The sequence below is a fragment of the Pipistrellus kuhlii genome, unplaced genomic scaffold (genome assembly GCF_014108245.1).
Source record: "Pipistrellus kuhlii isolate mPipKuh1 unplaced genomic scaffold, mPipKuh1.p scaffold_m20_p_17, whole genome shotgun sequence".
Taxonomy (NCBI): Eukaryota; Metazoa; Chordata; class Mammalia; order Chiroptera; family Vespertilionidae; genus Pipistrellus; species Pipistrellus kuhlii.
The window spans coordinates 25,858,241-25,877,713 of record NW_023425482.1 but is presented as its reverse complement, the minus strand read 5'-3'; the positions used below and the strand labels follow the sequence as shown (position 1 = coordinate 25,877,713).

General features: G+C 48.3%; 1 protein-coding gene across 2 annotated transcripts; it reads right to left on the bottom strand.

The window, feature by feature from the left end:
* Positions 1-2,551: 2,551 nt before the first annotated feature.
* GOT2 (glutamic-oxaloacetic transaminase 2) lies at positions 2,552-17,461 on the bottom strand. Of its 2 annotated transcripts, none has more exons than XM_036440263.2 (10): positions 17,262-17,461; positions 12,620-12,776; positions 11,737-11,865; positions 9,252-9,311; positions 8,320-8,481; positions 7,983-8,087; positions 6,296-6,446; positions 5,476-5,641; positions 4,312-4,462; positions 2,552-3,718 (listed from the first exon to the last, which is right to left on the bottom strand). In XM_036440263.2, exons 1-10 carry the CDS (start codon positions 17,357-17,359, stop codon positions 3,596-3,598), a joined length of 1,302 nt encoding a protein of 433 aa, XP_036296156.1. In that variant the 5' UTR covers positions 17,360-17,461; the 3' UTR covers positions 2,552-3,595. The 2 variants fall into 2 exon arrangements, with proteins under 2 accessions (XP_036296156.1, XP_045438783.1); XM_045582827.1 differs by lacking the exon at positions 17,262-17,461 and adding an exon at positions 17,007-17,155.
* Between the last annotated feature and the right edge of the window lie 2,012 nt (positions 17,462-19,473).

Here is a 19,473-nt window from a genome sequence, read left to right as displayed (position 1 = left end):
TGTACATATGTGCCCTGACTGGGAATTGAACCCACAATCTTGGCATATCCAGACAACTCTAACTAAATGAGCTACCTGGGCAGGGCTTGTCAGGAATTTTATAAGATTATCATTAAAAAAAGAAAAAGAAAAAGAAAAAAAAATCTATTTATTAGGTACAAACCAATAAATTCTATGAAAAAGAATTCCATAGCCCATAAGAAAAAAGGTAAAAAAATTCTCAAGCTGGTTGAGTGAGCTGGACTTTGATCATGAAGTTGTAAGCCTGAGGCCATTTAGTCCAATAGCACCCAATGGCTGGTCAACGGATCAGGTGTTTCTGAACCTCCAGGAAAATGTTCTCTTTTTTATTTAAAGAAGAAAATGACTCCCAAACCTTATCTCAGACATACTGAGTCAGAATGTCCAGAGATAAGGCTAGGGAACCAATATTTTCTTAAAAAAAAATCCAGATTTGGAAACTATTCTACCTTGAACTATTGTACAATAAACAGAGGCATGCCTGGCCGGTGTGGCTCAGTGGTTGAGCATCAACCTATGAACCAGGAGGTCATGGTTCAATTCCTGGTCAGGGCATATGCCAAGGTTATGGGCTCAATCCCCAGTAGGGGGCATGTGGGAGGCAGCTGATCAATGATTCTCTCATCATTGATGTTTCCATCTCTCCGTCTCTGAAATCAACAAAAATATTTTAAAAAGAAAACAAACAAACAAAAAAACACACAGAGGTTATTCTGAGCAAACTACCCCCTCCATCGAGTGGATAAACATGAACATATTCGACCCAGACTAGAAAACGAGGGTAGGGCTGAAGGCAAACAGTCTGAACTGCTGAGAAAAACACCCCCCACGTGACTGCGTTTGGCGAGGAAAAGGTTTTGGTCCAGGGCGAGCTGGCAGTACGTGTGGTTAAAAATAACGAGGTCAGCAGGGTGGTCAGGTTCCCTTTCCTGCTGTCCTGGTTGCCAACTTTCAACCATGTGGTTCCCTCAGGGAGACTTAAAGCAGCTTCTCCTAATCTGGGGAGTCAGTCCCTGAACGAAGAGTAGCTGAATAACGTTTTCCCTTTTAAGATACTTTCCCAAAGACATCCAGGCCAAGTCCATTCCAGGTAACTCACTCACTTATCCATTTATCACGTTGGTGTATCCGTTCCCAACAGGGACACAGAAGAGCCGGGGTCAGGAGCAAGCCTGCTGTGCACCATGCCCCTCAGGGAGTGAGCAACAAGAGGGAAAGAGCAAGCTGGGCCTGCTGCCCCTCTCCCAGCAGCTACCCGTGCACTGTGGATGTGCTCAGGGCCTGACCTCTGCTCCATTGCCCGCTGTCCCACATTAAATGGCTTCCAGCACTAAGCAGAAGGGGACAGCATAACCTTGATGCCAAGCAGGCGCCATTGCTCCATGTCGGCTGAGAGTAATGACTTGATGGTAGAGGTTGCAAACTGGTGACCTATTGTTTGCATCTTGCTTGTAAATCAATAAGAAAATTGAATCAGGCCAGGCCAGTGTTGCTCAGTGGTTGTCGATCTATGAACTAGGATGCCACGGTTCAATTCCCGGTCAGGTCACATGCCCGGGTTGCAGGATTGATCTCCAGTAAGGGGAAGTGCAGGAGGCAGCCAATCAATGATTCTTTCTCATCACTGATGTTTCTATCTCTCTCTCCCTCTCCTTTCCTCTCTGAAATCATTAAAAAAAATATTTTAAGAAGTTGAATCAGTTGGCAACTTTTAAGCATCAATAGACCTTCCAGAAAAATAGGATTGTGATCCAGTTGGTATGGCTCGACAGTTGTTGACCTATGAACCAGGAGGTCCTACTTCAATTCCTGGTTGGGGTCCATGTTTTGGGTTCAATCCTGTGTACCAAAAGGTCACTGGTTCAGTTCCCAGTCAGGGCACACACCCAAGCTGGGGTTTTGGTCTGCATATGGAAGATAGCTAATTGATGTTTCTCTTTAACATGGATGTTTTCCTCCCTCTCTGAATTCAATAAAAACACACACACACACACACACATACACACACACACACACACACACATATATATATATAAATATAAATAAAAACAGGATTTGTGTTATTTGGAAAATTGAAGACGTGTCATCCTGGCCTTTCATTCTCGCAGCGCCTCTCACTTCCCTATTTCTCATTACTGGAGATGAGGGCTGGTCCCCAATGATCATCTTACATCCGGGTGGCATCCCTCTTTTAACTTCCCCTTCCTTGTTTAGGTTTCCTACCTCACTCCCACAGCCCTCTGAAGCTGCCACCTCCCTCCATCTCCTCTGCTCCCTGCTGACACCCACAGGATCCTCTGAGGTACTCCACCTGTCCCAGAAGGTCCAATGGATCACATCTACGTTTCCAACTTCTTTGGACTAGACAAGCTGAGTGAGATCAAGACAGGGATGTGGCTTTAGTTTACATTCAGATCAGGTCACACACCCATTGGCTCATGGTCAGCTGGACATGACTTCAGAGTGGCAGGATATACAGCCACTCCTGCCCTTCCCTCCCATGAAAGAGAAAATACAACATAGTTGCCAGTGGTGGGGTCGCAGTAACTTTATTGTAACAGAGAAACCAGGCTGCAGTAGGTCTACATGATTAGATGGCGGTCATCGTTCTAAAGGGTGAATGAAGCCCGAGCCACGCTGGAAGCGCAAGAAGGTTAAAACCGAAACCTGAACATCCTCCTGCCTGGCTCAGCCCGGCATCACCCGACTTGGGACAGCACAACACTGCACCAAGGGGCGAGGTCCAACTGGGCAGAGGCGACATCCCGGTGGGAGACGAGCAATCGCTGAAGAGGACGCTGCAACAATCCGTTAACCCTTCTCAGCGTTCTTTGCTGAGAGAGGCGAGGGTGTGGGGTGAGCAGTAAATCATGTTCTTCATTCTTCAAATGAGGAAATGCTACAGGGTAGGGTCGATGGTCAACCAAGCAGAAGAGGGTGAAAATCTAGGCTGGTTATAGATCTTTGTGCCTACGGGAAAGGACAGCGCTGACAGAGAGAAGGAACATTGAAATGCCCACAAGTAAGTACAAGAAGAGCCTTCTTTTTTTCTTAAGTAAGACCGGAAACAGCATCTTCTCATGTTCCTTTTGCAGGGGCAGCCCACGCGCTGGCGTTCATGATTTCTGTAATGTGGTCTGTTGGTTACGCTGCTCGATCCGGGAGCACAAACGTGAGGCTGACCATTATTGCTGGAACCAGGTCTTCTCACAGAGGCTCCGATACATGGCGTCGACACCATCAGTTAAAGCTTCCGGAATATTGCAATGGTGTGATGGACAGGTTTTTGGCTATGACGTTCTTGTACGTGTAAACTCTTTCAGAAAAGCTGGATACACACAGAGGAGGGAGGTTTTGGTTGGGAGCCACAAAGTTCTACGCACCAGCCACGGATGCCTCTGCCTAGTTCCCTACACACCCTTTGCCGAGAGAGACCGTTCCAGCGCTGAGGTTTGAGTACCGTGGTTGAAAGGAAGGATCTGCCCACCACCGTCCACCCTCCCCCTTCCTCCGTGTGCGTCTCAGGGCAGCAGAGGTGGGCAGAGGTGGTCTCTGTTTCCTCTCAGCAGGGGAATTACTTGGTGACCTGGTGGATGGCGTGGGCGAGGTAGCCCACGTTGCCGGAGGTGACCCCTGCGACGGAGATGCGCCCGTCCTTTGTCATGTAGACCGAGAACTCCTTGGTCAGCCGCTCCACCTGCAGAGAGAAGGACGCTTGGGCATGTCCAGCTCACGCGAGGTATATGTGTGTGTATGTGTGTGTGTGTGTGTGTCCAGCCCTGGCACAACAGCCACATGTTAAGACAGGAAAAATAACAGAGGCTCTGTTTTTTTTTTTGGTTTTTTTTTCCAATTAAACCCTACTCCCAGAATTTGGTGTGTTAGCTTAAGAGTGTAAGAAGAAGGAAAGCTACTTGAAAGTAGGGTGATGAATTCTGAGGAGGAACGGTGAAAAAAAATGTTAGAGCCAGCATCTGCAGGAAAAACAGATCCAGGATCCAGCAGTGGATCGGCTGCTTTCCTTTCTAATTTGCAGGTTCCTGCTTGTTCTGGTATCTCTGCAGAGAAGCAGTGGCATTCACTAAAAATGATGAAGACAAGTCCTGCTCTGTGGAAGTCTGCACCTCACGGAGGATGCGGATAGGTAAATGACTAATAAAAAACAAAGCAGAATGAACGCTACAGATGTACATACTTCATTTACCCAAAAGCCTCCAAAATGACTTGTTTTCCTGAACAGGTAGGTGCCCCAGGACTGGGTAACTGGTCTGCTACAGGGAGTCCACTCACCTGCTCGGGCTTCAGTCCTGTGAAACAGAACATGCCAATCTGGTCAGTGATGTGCTGCCAGTTGCGGGAGGAGCCCTCCTTCTTGAGGTTGGAGACCAGCTGGGTCCGCATGCTGATGATGCGGTCGGCCATGCCTTTCACTTCCTGCAACCTGTAAAAAGCCTGGGATGCAGCTCAATGCTGGCCAAGTCCTGATATACCACAGCTCACGGAATTTTCACCTTCCCTGAGTACGCCCTAGTGGACCCCAGTGTGTCCCTGACTGAGTTCGGGAAGAAAAAACTATTTTATAGCATTTTATTTTATACCCAGCTGGTGTGGCTCAGTGGTTGAGCATTGACCTATGAGCCAGGAGTCACGGTTAAATTCCTGGTCAGGGCACATGCCCGGGTTGTGAGTTCGATCCCCAGTGGGGGGAGGGGTGTGTGTGACGGATGATTCTCATCATTAATGTTTCTCTCTCTTTCCTCCCTCTCTGAAATCAATAAAAAATATATTAAAAAAACCAAACACTGAGTAACACTACCTTAGAGCTCAGGTGCGCCACAGATAGTACAGATAATAAAAATCAAAAGGTGCAGAAAGATAAATTCAGTGCTAGCTATTATTAAAATAAAACAAAAATATGGTTTTCTTCAGGAAGTTTTCCTATGTAAGGAATTTGAATTTATATAACCTGGAGATGATGGCATAAAAGGAAATACTAGCCCTATCCAGCTTGGCTCAGTAGATAAAGCATCAGCCTGCGGGGACTGAAGGGTCCTGAGTTCGATTCTGGTCAAGGACACATGCCTGGGTTGTGGGCTCAGTCCCCAGTGGGAGATGTGCAGGAGGCAGCCAATCAATGATTCTCTCTCATCATTGATTGATGTTTCTATCTCTCTTTCCCTTCCTCTCTGAAAAAAAGAAAGAAAAAGAAAGAAATACCATCTCTCCATTATGTTCATCTTTTCCAGGGAAAAACCAACGTATTTACTGGAAAGTGCTGATAAAAGGCACTCTTCTCTCCCTGCCCCTTCCCACACGTGGTAGCTGTGTGATGCTGGCCTCACTAGTGGCCGATGATAACCAAGCTGTGAAGACTGAGCGGGATGTGTGTGTGTGTGTGTGTGTGTGTGTGTGTGTGTGTGTGAAGGCGGTGGCTGGGCGGCGGCCTGCCGTTACCATTGCTTCCGCAGGTCGGGGCTGTTCAGGACGGTGGAGGCGATCCGGGCCCCGTTGACGGGAGGGTTGGAGTACATGGGGCGAATCAAGATCTTCAGCTGGGACTCCACCTTTTTGGCCTCATCGGCATCTTTGCAGACCACAGTGAAGGCTCCCACACGCTCACCTGAGAAGGCAGAGTGGATCCATCCTGTCGCCTAGTTCTATCTAGAGCAAGTCATGGTTAAATGTGCTACCCGTTAGTGGTTTCCACTAGAAACACCACAAAAATAACTTTTCTAAGTATAACGTTTTTAGCAATTAGAATGGTGACTCTGGGTACAACAGAAAGTTGAATACTCAAGGGCAGGCGTCCTCAAACTTTTTAAAGTGGGGGCCAGATCACGGTCCCTCAGAGAGCTGGAGGGCCGGACTATATGAACTACTAATTCCTACTGTAACACCTCGGCTGCACTCACTGCCCAAAAAACCTGGCGGGCCGGATCAGACTCCTCTGAGGGCCGCATGTGGCCCGCGGGCCGTAGTTTGAAGACGCCTGCTCAAGGGTGTTCTTTCTCTTGTGTCCATCTTTGTGGCTCATGGAACAGTCACTGTTTAGAGCAGCAGTAACCAGTTTTCTTTGTGGGAAAATTCAAGGACACTGCAGAAGATGTGGCTAAGATCAGTACAATCCATTTCACCTGTCTTCCTCTCTGGGGAAGGAGCGACAGGGACAACACACACACATACACACCGGCACACGCAACCCCACAGCTGTGTGGCACCCCTCCCGGCACTTCCTCAATGTCATCAGAACACACGCACGGGGTCCTTCCTTTACCGTAGAGGCCCATGTTCTTGGCGTAGGACTGGCAGAGGCAAACGTTGATGCCCTGTTCGATGAAGTGGCGCACAGCCCAGGCATCCTTGTTGCCATCGCCGCTGGCAAAGCCTTGGTAGGCCATGTCGAAGAACGCAAAGAGGTTGTTTTTCTGGGAAGGAAAAGAGAAGATACCAAAGCTTCAGGCAGCCCCTCAGGGTGCCCAGATGGTCCCTGTGCTTTCTGGGACCAGGCGTGCTTCACAGAGACAGAAGCAAGTAGGGTGAATTGTTAAATGAGTAAATAGTAAAGTTCCCCGAAACACCCACAGTGCAGAATGATCCCAGTCCCGGGCAGGGAGCGGCTTGTGTCAGCAAGTCTCTGAGGCTGGTTTCTTAAGGGGGCAGTTTGGCAATGTTTCCATTTCCTAAGAGTTCAGACATCAATGTACTAGTATATTTTTTTACTCCGGTTGGTATGGTCCCTCTAGAAGACACGAAGAAAGGAGAATCTTAATCTCCATCTCCCCAGCGCTGTTTCGTCAATTAGGAAGCTCGTTGTAGGCCCTCAGTGGCTGGGTAATTATGTCAGTTCAGTCAGCGCAGGATCAGCATCAGCCTTCCTGGGCTGATGCCACCCTGGCAGACTCATCTAATACCCAGGGCTCAGGGGCCGGCCATGTCAGAGCCGTCTCCTCCTGGAAGTGCTCTCTGAATGCTGCTTCTCTCTCATTCTGTCTGCAGTGGAGGTTTGACAGAGTGTAAAGGAAGGGGAACCAGGAGTGACGGTGGGGATGCAAGGCGATAGGAATGAGTATCTTCCTCCCTAGGAATTCTGACACGTGCCTTCGCTGCCAGCTGACCCAGGAGTGACAATGGCGATGCCGAGGGAAGTGGCACGGGAAGGGGGGACATGAAAAAGTGGCAAAGGATGAACAAATTTAACCACTGATCAGGACAGCTGGAGACCCCACCAGCAGACATGGGGTGTGTGTGTGTGTGTGTGTGTGTCCAGTGGATGCCTACACACAGGCCAGGCAATGACAAGTCCGATCAGAATTTCCTAGACCCAGCCGAGGAACAGAAATCATTTCCACCCTGCTCATGTAGCATCAGGTACAGAATTGTTAATCTCCCTACAGTGGAGCTCTTTCACGGCTATTAATAATGTGTGGGCCTGGCTGGTGGGGCTCAGTGCTTGGGTGTTGACCCCTGAACCAGGAGGTCACGGTTCGATTCGCAGTCAGGGCATATGCTCGGGTTACGGGCTCCAACCCTAGTAGGATCGTGCGAGGCAGCCAAATCAATGATTTTCTCTCATTACTGAAATTTCTCTATCTCTCTCTCCATCTTCCTTCCTCTCTGAAATAAAAGCATTTAAAAAAAAATATATATATTTTATTGATTTTGTAGAGAGGAAGGGAGAGAGAGAGAGAGAGAGTCATCCATCAGCTGCCTCTTGCACACCCCCTACTGGGGATGTGCCCGCAACCGAGGCACAAGCCTTTGACCGGAATAGAACCCGGGACCCTTCAGTCCCCAAGCCAACGCTCTATCCACTGAGCCAAACCAGTTTCGGCAAAACATTTTTTTAAAAAGTGGAAATTTCACGTGGGCTCCGGGTAGTGGTCACAGTTCAGATGTTGCCAGGAAAGCACAGAAGGCTAGTTGGTGACCACACAGAACCATCCTGTCAGTCCGCAGCTCACCTTCACCACGGAGGCTATCTCCTTCCACTGCTCGGGGCGAGGGTCCACTCCCGTGGGGTTGTGGGCGCAGGCGTGCAGGAGGAGGACGCTTTGCTGGGGCATTTTCTGAAAAGACAAACAACCATGAGATCGCTCTGCAGCTTGACAAGGAGAACATTTTCCCGAAATGCCACAGGTCACCATCACTCGGTAAGTAACAGAAAGAACTGAGGGTCTGGGAGTCGGCTCATCCTCCGGATTTTAGTCAGGTGTTGAGACTCCCTGGGCGACCTCAAGCCTCCACAAGGAGGTTTACTCCTGATCCCCGCCTCTCCCTGCCCCCGAGAGCCACACTTACGGAAATGTCCTCCATGGCGCCCGTGAAGTCAAAGCCGCATGTCTTGGGGTCGTAGTAGCGATAGCCCTGCAGCTGCATGCCGGCGTCCCTGAAGATGGGCGTGTGGTTCCCCCAGGTCGGTTTGGGCAGATAGACATCTCGGCTGAACTTGAAAAATCTTTGCTGAGAGATGAGATGAAAGGGGATGAAAAAACCGATGAAAGGGGAGGAGAAAAAAAAGTTGATCTGTTTTACAGAAAAGACAACTTTTCTCTCCTGAAACACAGCTCCTCTCCCTGAGTGAGAGCAGCACTGACTAAGCAGCGAGGCTGCCCGGTGGAACCCACGCTCTGACAGTTATATGGCCGAGTGGCCAGGGACCCACCGGGGCCTCATTTTCTTCATCTGTAAAATGGTGTTAACTTGCCCTGACCAGTTTGGCTCAGTGGATAGAGCATCAGCCTTCGAACTGAAGGGTCCCAGGTTCCATTCTGGTCAAGGGCATGCACCTTGGTTGTGGGCACATCCCCAGTGGGGGACCTGCAGGAGGCAGCTGATCGATGTTTCTCTCTCATTGATATTTCTAACTCTCTTCCACTCCCTTCCTCTCTGTAAAAAAAAAATCAATAAAACATATTTAAAAAAAATATTAAAAAATAAAAATGGTGTTAATGGAAACCGCCTTCAGAAAGATTAAATGAGTTAAAATATAAAAGCTCCTAGTAACAGGATGTGCTCAATAAATTATATTCATTATTATATTGTCCTACTATCATGCCTTTGTGATTCCTTCTACGTACTTGAATTTTTAACCCCCGAGTTCATTTATCAGGGAATGAGAAGTCTTCCAATGTTGTGGAGACGGGAAGTCTACTTCTGGGTCAGCAAACACACGTGTGGTAGAAAACCCCGTCCTCCTCACAGCTCTTTGCTGAAGAAATTTCCAGACTCACCAGAAAGCTGGCTCCGATCCGTAAGGCCCCGGTTCCAGAAATGGTCTGCACGGTGACATACTGAGGGAGAGACACGAGCTCAGTGAGGCCCCACTCCCCTGACGCGGCAGAGGGGGGGCCTCGCGCAGAGGCTGACACACCCCAAATGAGCTCCAGGAAATGAGAGAACGGCGCTGCCTCATTTCCCCGTTTGCTGAGCCACAGGCTGCCTGGACCCTCCTCACTGGTTCCAAAGGGCGGTCTCTTCAGTTTCCATCAGCCCTGCTGATGCAGAAGCCAATCCCTTACGGCCCGTTAGGAGGACCATCCTGCGTTACAACCCCCTCCCTCCCCAATGGAAAAAAAAGGACAATAAGAACAGTTACAGCATTTAAACATTATTGTAGAATTATTCAAAATGGAGTGACTCTCTGAACATCAAAGGTCCTTGAAAAGTACCTTAGACCAACATTCCTACCTATCAAAGGTTGTCTAAGAGGCTCCTCTTAGGAGTTTTCAGGATCTTAAATATTAGTCATTTGGATAGATGCCTGAGTAGATCTGTTTCTTCAAACCAATCCACGGTAGGAGATGAGTAAGAAACCATCTTTTTTTCCTTCCTTCCTTCCTTCCTTCCTTTTTTTTTTTTTTTTTTTTTTTTAAGGCACCATAGAAGGCCCTACAAAACATCAACCTGGACTGACTGGAGGACACTGGGTTAAATGGGAGGAACCCAACCAACCAACCCTTTCCTAAACAAAGCTAGTCTGCAAACTTTGGCGTGATAAAAAGCAAAACCTGGCTGTAGATCTGATACCAACGATCACAAAGGCACAGCGATTTATAAAAGGCAAACTGATGTTCTTTTAAGATAGGCCAGTCTCATACTTACGTAACAACTGACTAGAACTACACAGACTAAGCAAAAATTACAACCCCCCCCCAAACCCCCCCTCCCCAAAACACCCCCAAAGAACCCCCAGAATTTTCATGAGGGGTTAACAGGTGGTTGACTGTATAAATATCAGTCAAACCATATTCTGTCCATGACTTATGGTCATTGCTCCATCACCACTGGGTCAAGGTTATACGTTTGACTCTGAGTCAATGAACTAACCCGTGGACTTGGACCCGTCTTGTAAATAAAATGTATTTATTCTGTCCTTGGAGGGGTGGGGAGGGGACAATTGTTGGCTTAGTTTTGCTACTTTGTGAGTTTTCCCCAGACTTAAACAGAAAAAAAAGTTTAAACACACAAATGTATCCATTAGGAAAACATACACATTTCAAAAGAAAGGCACAGGAGCCCTTGTGTCAGATGAGCCGTTTGGTGGCCCACCTGCTTGATGCTAGTCTTTTCTGCAAGTGTGCGCCTGCATCTACTCCACGGTGCATACATACGGGAATCTGTGCAGAAAGCTTACGTGCAGCAACCTTTAGGGCCCCCTCTCTCCCACAAGACGGGACCCCTCCGGGAGCCGGAAGGAGATAAGGGACACTTGTGCTCCGCCCTCATGGCTGCGGTGGTGCTCCCTGGACCTCAGAGAGGAGGGAGGCAGCAGGAAGGGAGCAGGGCTGGGAGGGACCAGCGGAGTGCCCGCTGGGCTCAGCTGTCAGAGCCCATCTGTGGCTTTTTCCTGCTTGCTTCCTCCACCTAAGCTTAGGACATGAGGGTGGGGGCTAAGTATAGGCCTAAAACTAGGCATAGTTTGGAGTTTCTAAAGCATATTTAATGTAAAATGAACATAAGCACATAGAAACTAACAGAAAAGCAGTGTCAAATCTATCAAATCACTACCATGTTTGGAACTGGTGTTATAGGAAATCTTCTATTTAATTGGGGCCAATTTATTAGCTAAAGAAGAGATATTAGCAAAAGTGTGGCCACCTCAAAACCATCACCAGCGCCCTGACTGGTTTGGCTCAGTGGATAGGGCGTAGGCCTGTGGACTGAAGGGTCCTGGGTTCGGTTCTGGTCAAGGGCATGTGCCTTGGTTGTGGGCACATCCCCAGTGGGGGGCTGTGCAGGAGGCAGCTGATCGATGTTTCCCTCTCATTGATATTTCTAACTCTGTAACTTTTTAAAAAAAATATATTTTTATTGATTTTGTACAGAGAGGAAGGGAGAGAGATAGAGAGTTAGAAACATCGATGAGAGAGAGTGATCGATCAGCTGCCTCTTGCACACCCCCTACTGGGGATATGCCCGCAACCAAGGTACATGCCCTTGACCGGAATCGAACCCGGGACCCTTTGGTCCCCAAGCCGACACTCTATCCATTGAGCCAAACCAGTCTCGGCCTAACTCTGTAACTTTCTATCCCTCTCCCTTCTTCTAAGAAAATCAATAAAATATATTTAAAAATAAAACACAAAACAACCATCACCAGGCACAAAGTGGTGTCTCTTTTCTTATTTGTTCTAAATTGCTTGAATTATCTCAAATGTATCTACATTACTACATTTAATGACGGTCCCTGTATGACGCCGGAGGCCGCTCGCTTACCCGGCCGCTCTTCAGCACTTCGCTGTTCTCGCCCAGGGCCAGCTCCGCGGACGCCTTACAGAACTCGGCCAGCCCCCCGATGGGCAGGTACTCCTTGTCCAGGTTTTTCGCAGCAATCTGGGCCTCTGCCTACACAGGAGAAAAAGCAGCTGCTTAGCTCTTTTCACCTGGAATTACCTTGACTAATGCAGGTGGGGCAAAAGTTGGCTTACAGTTTGTTCATACAGAAAATACAAGAATAAATAAATAATAGTACAGGAATAAATTACTCACAACTGTAAACCTACTTTTGCCCCCATTAAGTGTTTTAAATGTCTTCTACTTAAATTTTGGAGGTAAAGCGTTATTTTTTTATTTGGAGGAATGACGGACACATCACTATGCACTTTGGAAGTGGCGAAGCAGCACATTCATATTTCAATGGAGGAGGAAGACATACTTTCTTAAAAAAGAATTGTTCTTAAAGGATTAAGTTATAACCATAGTAAGACTACTAATAAATATGTAACAAAAATAAAGAAAATTATTCTATAGTTCGATAGAAGGCGGGTTTTATGAAGGCAATTACAATGAGAGAAATGGAAAATAAGAGTGATACCCATCCACAAAGGCCTAATTCTGTGACTAAGACAGCAATAAAATTCTTGGTCCTTTTGCACACTCAGAATCACATATGACATTATGCCTCCTTCATAGACAATCACAGAAATGCAACCTTAGAAAGACCAGGCAGTTCCAATGGCTCTTTTATAGCCAAGGAGACTGAGGCTCAGTCAACCTGATGGGAACAGTAAGTACCAGAACCTGAACCTGGGTCTCCTGACTCCCACTCCAGCGGTCAGCTTACTTAGCCCAACCGGGCGGGACAGGACGGCAAACTCACCTTCCGGATGCTGGGGAGCACGTAAGGCTTTCCGTTATCGTCCCGGTAGGCACCCACTCCCAGGTTCATCTTCTTGCTGTTGGTGTCTCTTTTAAAGGCTTCTGTGACTCCCAGGATGGGGTCTGGGGGCCCCATCTCCACATGGGCCCACCAGGAGCTGAAAGGGGGAAGACATCAGTTACAGAAGCCATGGCCAGAGACATCTTGGACCTTCCACAAATCCGCTTCAATGCATGGTCGTGTGTTTACTACACACACGGCAAAGCAACAGGCACCACAGTTCAATAATGCATCAGACCTCAGAGCATCTCGAGAGGGGCGGGGAAGAACAGTAATCCCAATACGAATCCTATGGGAAGCGGAAGGGGCCACCTCTCCCAGTCACCCTGGGGAGGACAGGGCGCATGTGTAGGTTTTCAACGCAGCCCCGGCCTGACCCGAATTCCCAGGCAAAGACTCTTTCCAGTAATTTGCAGTGAGAAGCGGAGAATGGTAAAAGATGAAACTAGAGAATCCGGCAAGGACCAGTGTGAAAGGATAATGTGACACCTTCCCCAAGGGGCTTGGCTTTTATCCTGTTCCCCAAGTTGGTAAGGGTGCCATTTGGAGAGCTTGTTAAAACGTTTCTTAGGCCCCACCTTGGATGTAGTGAAAATATGGGAATCTTTTTTTTTTTTTTTGGGTGGGGAGGAATATGGTGATCAGGTAGGGGTGTGACATGAATATACTTGCATTTTTATTTTTTTTTCAAATATATTTTTTATTGATTTGAGAGAGGAAGAAAGAGGGGGAGAGAGAATAGAAACATCAATGAGGATGCGAGAGAATCAGTGATCAGCTGCCTCCTACACAGTCTCACTGTGGATTGAGGCCACATGTGCCCAGTCTGGAAATTGAACACTGACCTCCTGGTTCATAGCTCGACACAACCACTGAGCCATGCTTGCCGGCATGAATAGACTCCCATTTTTAGAGCCAGTCTGTAAAATGAGGCACAACCCTGCCTATCTCACAGGTTTTTTTTGGTAAGAATGAAAGGAGTTATCCTACATAATAAAAGGCTAATATGCAAATTGTCATATTTGACAGCTCACCATGACATGTGCTGACAATCAAGGGGTGGCGAGGAACAAAGGAAGGCCTGGCTGGCAGCTGAGGGAAGGCAGGCCCTGATCGGCAGCCAGGCCTAGGGACCCTACCGGTGCACAAATTTCATGCACTGGGCCTCTAGTTAGCTACAAAACAGCAGAGCCTGGTACAGAGTGAGCACTTGATATCAGCTGGTTTCACTGTTACTAAGTTATCCCACTACACTTTTATTTATAACCTCTGTGCCACTAAGCCTGGTGAGGAAAGTATGCAGAGAATTCAAGGAACACGTGGTCCCAAGGCTTTATGATAAAATACAGGTTTTTCCTGCTTTTCAATAACCTCAGTCTTTTCTAGAACCTCGGGAGATATTATCATTCTTCCTCCTCAACAGTCCCACTGCCAGGCTTCCCGGTTGCTCCAGTATCTCAGCAACAGTAAGAAACAGGTACCCCAGCAACTTGTGAGCAGGGCCTGCAGAAAGCTCCTGCTGCTTCCTCCCCACAATTCAGACTCTGGAGACAAGTAGCCACCTGCTTGTCTGTATCACTGTCACCAGCTGATGACTGAAAGGAATACTTTGAATGTCAAGGACATATGATAGAGCTTCTAGTAAGCAATTTTCATTTTTAAAAAGATGGCTCTGTCTTCATGGTCGTCAATCAATGATGACTGAGCCGTTGCCCCTAACAACAGGACAGAAGTACCCTAGTTACCTGGTGGGAAGAGCACTGATTTGTCATCTCTTAAAATGTTTATTTGGCACAGAAATCCTGTCTTCCGGCAGAGATCGGATTGAGAGTAGGATCTTTTAAGAAGAAGTCTTAAAGCAATTTGAATATGTTCAACCTTAAAAATCTAAATACAGCCGATGGAGCGTCGGCCTGCGGACTGAAGGGTCCCGGGTTCGATTCCGGTCAAGGGCATGTACCTTGGTTGCCGGCACATCCCCAGTGCGGGGTGTGCAGGAGGCAGCTGATGGATGATTCTCTCTCATCGATGTTTCTAACTCTCTATCCCTCTCTCTTCCTCTCTGTAAAAAAATCAATAAAATATATATTAAAAAAAAAATCTAAATACAGGAACAGGGATACTCCATTTGATCAGTCCTACATCGGTAATTATGTTCAGGTCCTCCATGTCCTTCACTATTCCACTCCTTAAAAGGGTGAAGACTCTGTCACAGTGGAAGAACACGGATGTTTTTAAAGAGATAGTACCTGATAAAAACGAGTGCTCTAGGGATGAAGTTGAGGTGGACAACCAGTGGCCTACAAAGTGATTCCTCACGATGAACTTTGGACATAAGTTCAAAGCAAAGCCCGAGCTATTGAGCAATACTGGCCAGACAACCAAAATATGTCAGGTACAAAGTATTCAGATAAGCATTTGCGATTTAAGTGCCTTCCCGTTTCCCTGGGAGCCTACCTAGCAATTTTTAGTTTTTTTTTTTTTTTTTAATTCTCACTTAAGGACATAGTTACTAATTTTTAGAGGGGAGGTAGGAAAAGAGAAACATCAATGTGAGAGCGAAACATGGATCGGTTGCCTCCTGCAAGCACCTGGACTGGGGATTGAACCCACAACCTTGGCATATTGGGACGACACCCCAACCAACTGAGCTCCCTGGCCAGAGCCCAAACTATTAAAAAACAAACATTTTGCACCCGCAGTTCCTCTATATGTTTAGGCTTTGATGTAAGATGCAATATTAAAAGGTCGTATTTGTTTCTATTGCATTGATTAAAAAAAAAAAAATAAATCACATCGACGTTTAAAATAAAAATACTCCAACTGAAAGACATGCAGGCACTGTTCCAAGTGCTGAGATACAACAGGGAACAAGGCTGGTCCAGCCTGTTTTCCTGGAACTTAACATTCTAACGGGGGAAAAGACGGGAAAGAAAAATGAGTCAGGCTCCCAAACGGAAACCTGACTAACAGGTCACACCCTCAGGGACTGTCACTACACGGTATAAATAGAACCACAGACCACCCAACCAAACCTGTAAAACAAGAGATCCTGTTAACATCACTGCGGTGGTGAAACCAACTTCCTCTTGCCCGTGATTTTAGGCACCCTTCCATCTTCTCCAAATTGGCTGCACAAATAATAATCGCTCCCTAATTCTGGGCCCGGAGGTAGGCTGACTTAAAGAGCACACCTGACAGGGAGCCAAGAAGGAACCAAATCAAGAAGCTAAGACGGCGTGAAAGCCTGGGACAAACTACTGCCACGAGTGCGGGGCTTTGCAAAGGTCAAACAGTTCTGCTTAACGGCGTCACACACCGTGCACAGAAAAGGCCGAGGCATGGGAAAGAAGTCAAGGCTCTGCTCGCTGGAGTGAATGTCCATCTGGCTGTGGTGTTTTGGAGACTCGGTTCCAGATTAGGCGGTACTTCAGGGCACTGTCCCCAATCGGCTTCTCCAGATAATTAAATCGCCTGACTCAGGTCTCCGCGAGGAAGGCATTACCAGTTCGTTGAATGCCCTGTACTTTTTCTCTGCAAGCACTCGTTTGGGATAATGTAGACTAGAGGATGGGGTAAAAGTAGGTTTACTGCTGTGAATAGGTGAAACAGAGTTTATCCCTGAATTATTATTTATTCGTGTATTATTCCCACCTAGGAACAACGGTATACCTAAGGCAGCCCCGCCCTGCCTTTGTAATCTCCCCAGCGACACCTCGTCACGGGCTTCTAAGCTGGTATCTGGTCCAGGATCTGGCCGGCTTTCTAAAACTCTGGTGACGAAATACTGACTACATGAAAGAGCAGCGTGAGATGGAGAAAGAACCGCCACTCCCCTCGGGCTCGATCTCCTAAGAGGAGGCTTTTCAAAAAAGGGAGGTGCATACACTCCCACCCTTCTCCATCCAAAGGCCAAAGGGTAGACGGGAAGGGTCACACGTGAGGATGCTACGCGTCAAGGTCACGGGATGCAGAGGGGATAGCCGGCCGGGGCTCCACGCCGGGGTCCCAGGCACTTCCTGCTCCCGGGGACACACACACGAGGCAGCCAGCCGCCAGCCCGCACACCCCGATCGCCGGCCCGCACACCCCGATCGGCCCGGGGAGGCCGAGACCCGGGAGCTCGCAGCCCCCCAGGTAGCCCGTCAAGGGCACGCCGTGGGCGCACCGGTCCCCGGCCGGCGCCGCAGCCAATGGGCGCGAGGCAGCGCGGACCCCGCAGCCAATGAGCGTGAGGCCTGGCCGCGCCGCGGCCCGTGGGCTCTCCCCGGACCCCCCCCCCCCGCCCCTCCCCCGGAGCGGAATCGGCGCCTCGTGACCCCCCCACCTTGAATGGCAGTCTGGGTGCCGTGGAGGGCCACACTTCCTCACCCAGGGGAACGCGTTGGCACGCTCTCCTGCAGGATGTAGGACCCCGGGGGTCACTGTGAGGCGCCGCCATGCATCCGAGAAAGTGTGCATGCGTGTGCGTGTGTGTGCATGCGTGTGTGTGTGCATGCGTGTGCGTGTGCGTGTGTGTGTGTATGTGTGTGCGGTGGGGGGACAGGCCCGTCACCCAGGCTCCGTCTCCCCCGCTGCTTACCTGGCTCGGGCAGAAGCCACGCCCGCGAGGCCCGGGTGGAAGGCGGCGGCGGCGGCGGCGGCGCCGGACAGGACGCGGCAGGAGTGCAGCAGGGCCATGGCGGACACGCGGGCAGCGGCGGCGGCAGCAGCAGGACGGAGCGAGGGCAGCGCAGACGCGGAGGCGCGGGCTCCGGCGGGAGGTAAGGACAGCGACTTCCCCGCGGGGCCAGAGCGGCCGGGCCGCGCCGCGCCACAGCGGCCCCTGGCGGCCGGAGCCGGCGCGGGGCGCACTCAGGTTGGCGCTGCCGGGCCGCGTGGTCCGGGAGAACCGTGACAAGCAGGCAGCTGGGGAGCGGTGGTGGCTAATTTGCCATTTGGAAAGATGGGGACATGGCTGATGTAGGCTAAGTCATCTGGCCTAGCGCAGTGGTCGGCAGACTGCGGCTCTTTAGCCTCTTGAGCTTTTAGCAAAGGCCGGCTTAGGAGTATCCTAGTTAATAACAGTGTAGCTACCTATAATATATAGTTTAAGTTTAAAACATTTGGCTGTCAAAAGAAATTTCAATCGTTGTACTGTTAATAGTTGGCTCTGTTGACTAATGAGTTTGCCGACCACTGCTCTAGCATCATAAAGCCAGTAACAAGGTGGCCAACCCTCAATCTTTAGCCCAATGCTTCCCTAAGTGCAAATCACCTCTTTCTTCATTTCTTTCTTTCTTTTTTTAAAATATATATATTTTAATTGATTTCAGAGAGGAAGGGAGAGGGAGAGAGAGATAGAAACATCAATGATGAGCGAGAATCATGGATCACCTTCCTCCTGCACGCTCCACACTGGGATCCAGCCAGCAACCCCGGCCTAGGCCCTGACCAGGAGTGGAACCATGACCTGCTGGTTCATAGGTCTGTGCTCAGCCACTGAGCCGTGCCAGCAAGGCCACTTCACTCTCATGAATGTTTCCTCATCTCTGTTGTGCAAGGTCTCCTGTGGGCTCTGGTGAGGATTAAGTGAGATTAGCCAATTATGTCTAATAACAGAGCCAGATTTAGTAAGCACAAGTAACCCGTGGTTGTTAATGACAGGTCTTCGGTGGTCAAATCAGTGCAGTGTTGTGTGCAAGGGAATGAATGACATTGAAAGGAAAAAGCGAATGAATTTGCGATTCTAGAAGTTGAATAATTCCAAGGACAGCCATTCCATGCTAAAGAATGACTCTTTCTCCCAGCCGGCTGACTCAAAAAGTGTCTCCAAACACTTTTCTGTGTATGTGGAACTACTCAGGAAAAGTTCACCCACCTGCTTCCATGATAAGGATTTTAATAAATGATTAAAAAATATTTTGTGAGCCGAAACCGGTTTGGCTCATTGGATAGAGCATCAGCCTGTGGACTGAAGGGTCCTGGGTTCGATTCCGGTCAAGGGCATGTACCTTGGTTGCGGGCACATTCCCAGAAGGGGGTGTGCAGGAGGCAGCTGATCAATGATTCTCTCTTTTTTTTTAGACTCACCCAAGGAACTTTTATTTATTTATTTTTTTTCTTTCCAAACCTATGATATTTTATTTTATTTTATTTTTTTTAATAAGTTTTTATTGTTCATATTATTACAAATGTTCCTTTCCCCCCACCCACCATTGCTCTCCTCCACCAGGTTCCCATCCCACCCTCTGCCCTTTCCCCTCTCCCCATTGTCCTCATCCATAGGTGCACAGTTTATGTTCAGTCTCTTCCCACGCCCCCCTCTTCCCTTTACCCCAAGAATCGTCAGTTCACTCCCCTTCCATACCTCTGATTCTATTATATTCATCAGTTAATATTGTTCATCAGATTTTTTTAATTTCCTTGGCTTTTAGATTCACTTGTTGATAGTTATGTATTTGTTGTTCATAATTTTTATCTTTTTTTACTTTCTCTTCTGAAAGAACCCCCTTCAGCAATTCATATAATTCTGGTTTGGTGGTGATGAACTCCTTTAGCTTTTTTTTATTAGTGAAGCTCTTTGTCTGGCCTTCGATTCTGAGTGATAGCTTTGCTGGGTAGATTATTTTTGGCTGTAGGTTCTTGCTATTCATCACCTTGAATATTTCTTGCCATTCCCTTCTGGCCTGCATGGTTTCTGTTGAGAAGTCAGCTGACAATCGTATAGGTGCTCCTTTGTAGGTTACTACCTTCTTTGCTCTTGCTTCTTTTAATATTCTCTCTTTGTCTTTTGCTCTTGGAATTTTAATAAT

What these genes read in the sequence shown, in the direction of transcription:
- GOT2 (XM_045582827.1), bottom strand. Translation starts at nt 17,140, where the DNA reads ATGCACACTTTCTCGGATGCATGGCGGCGCCTCACAGTGACCCCCGGG. An exon ending in TGCTCCCCAGCATCCGGAAG is followed by an intron (nt 11,866 to 12,619) that starts GTGAGTTTGCCG and finishes TCTCCTGTGTAG; the next exon opens with GCAGAGGCCCAGATTGCTGC. An exon ending in GCGCCATGGAGGACATTTCC is followed by an intron (nt 8,088 to 8,319) that starts GTAAGTGTGGCT and finishes TTGTCTTTTCAG; the next exon opens with AAAATGCCCCAGCAAAGCGT.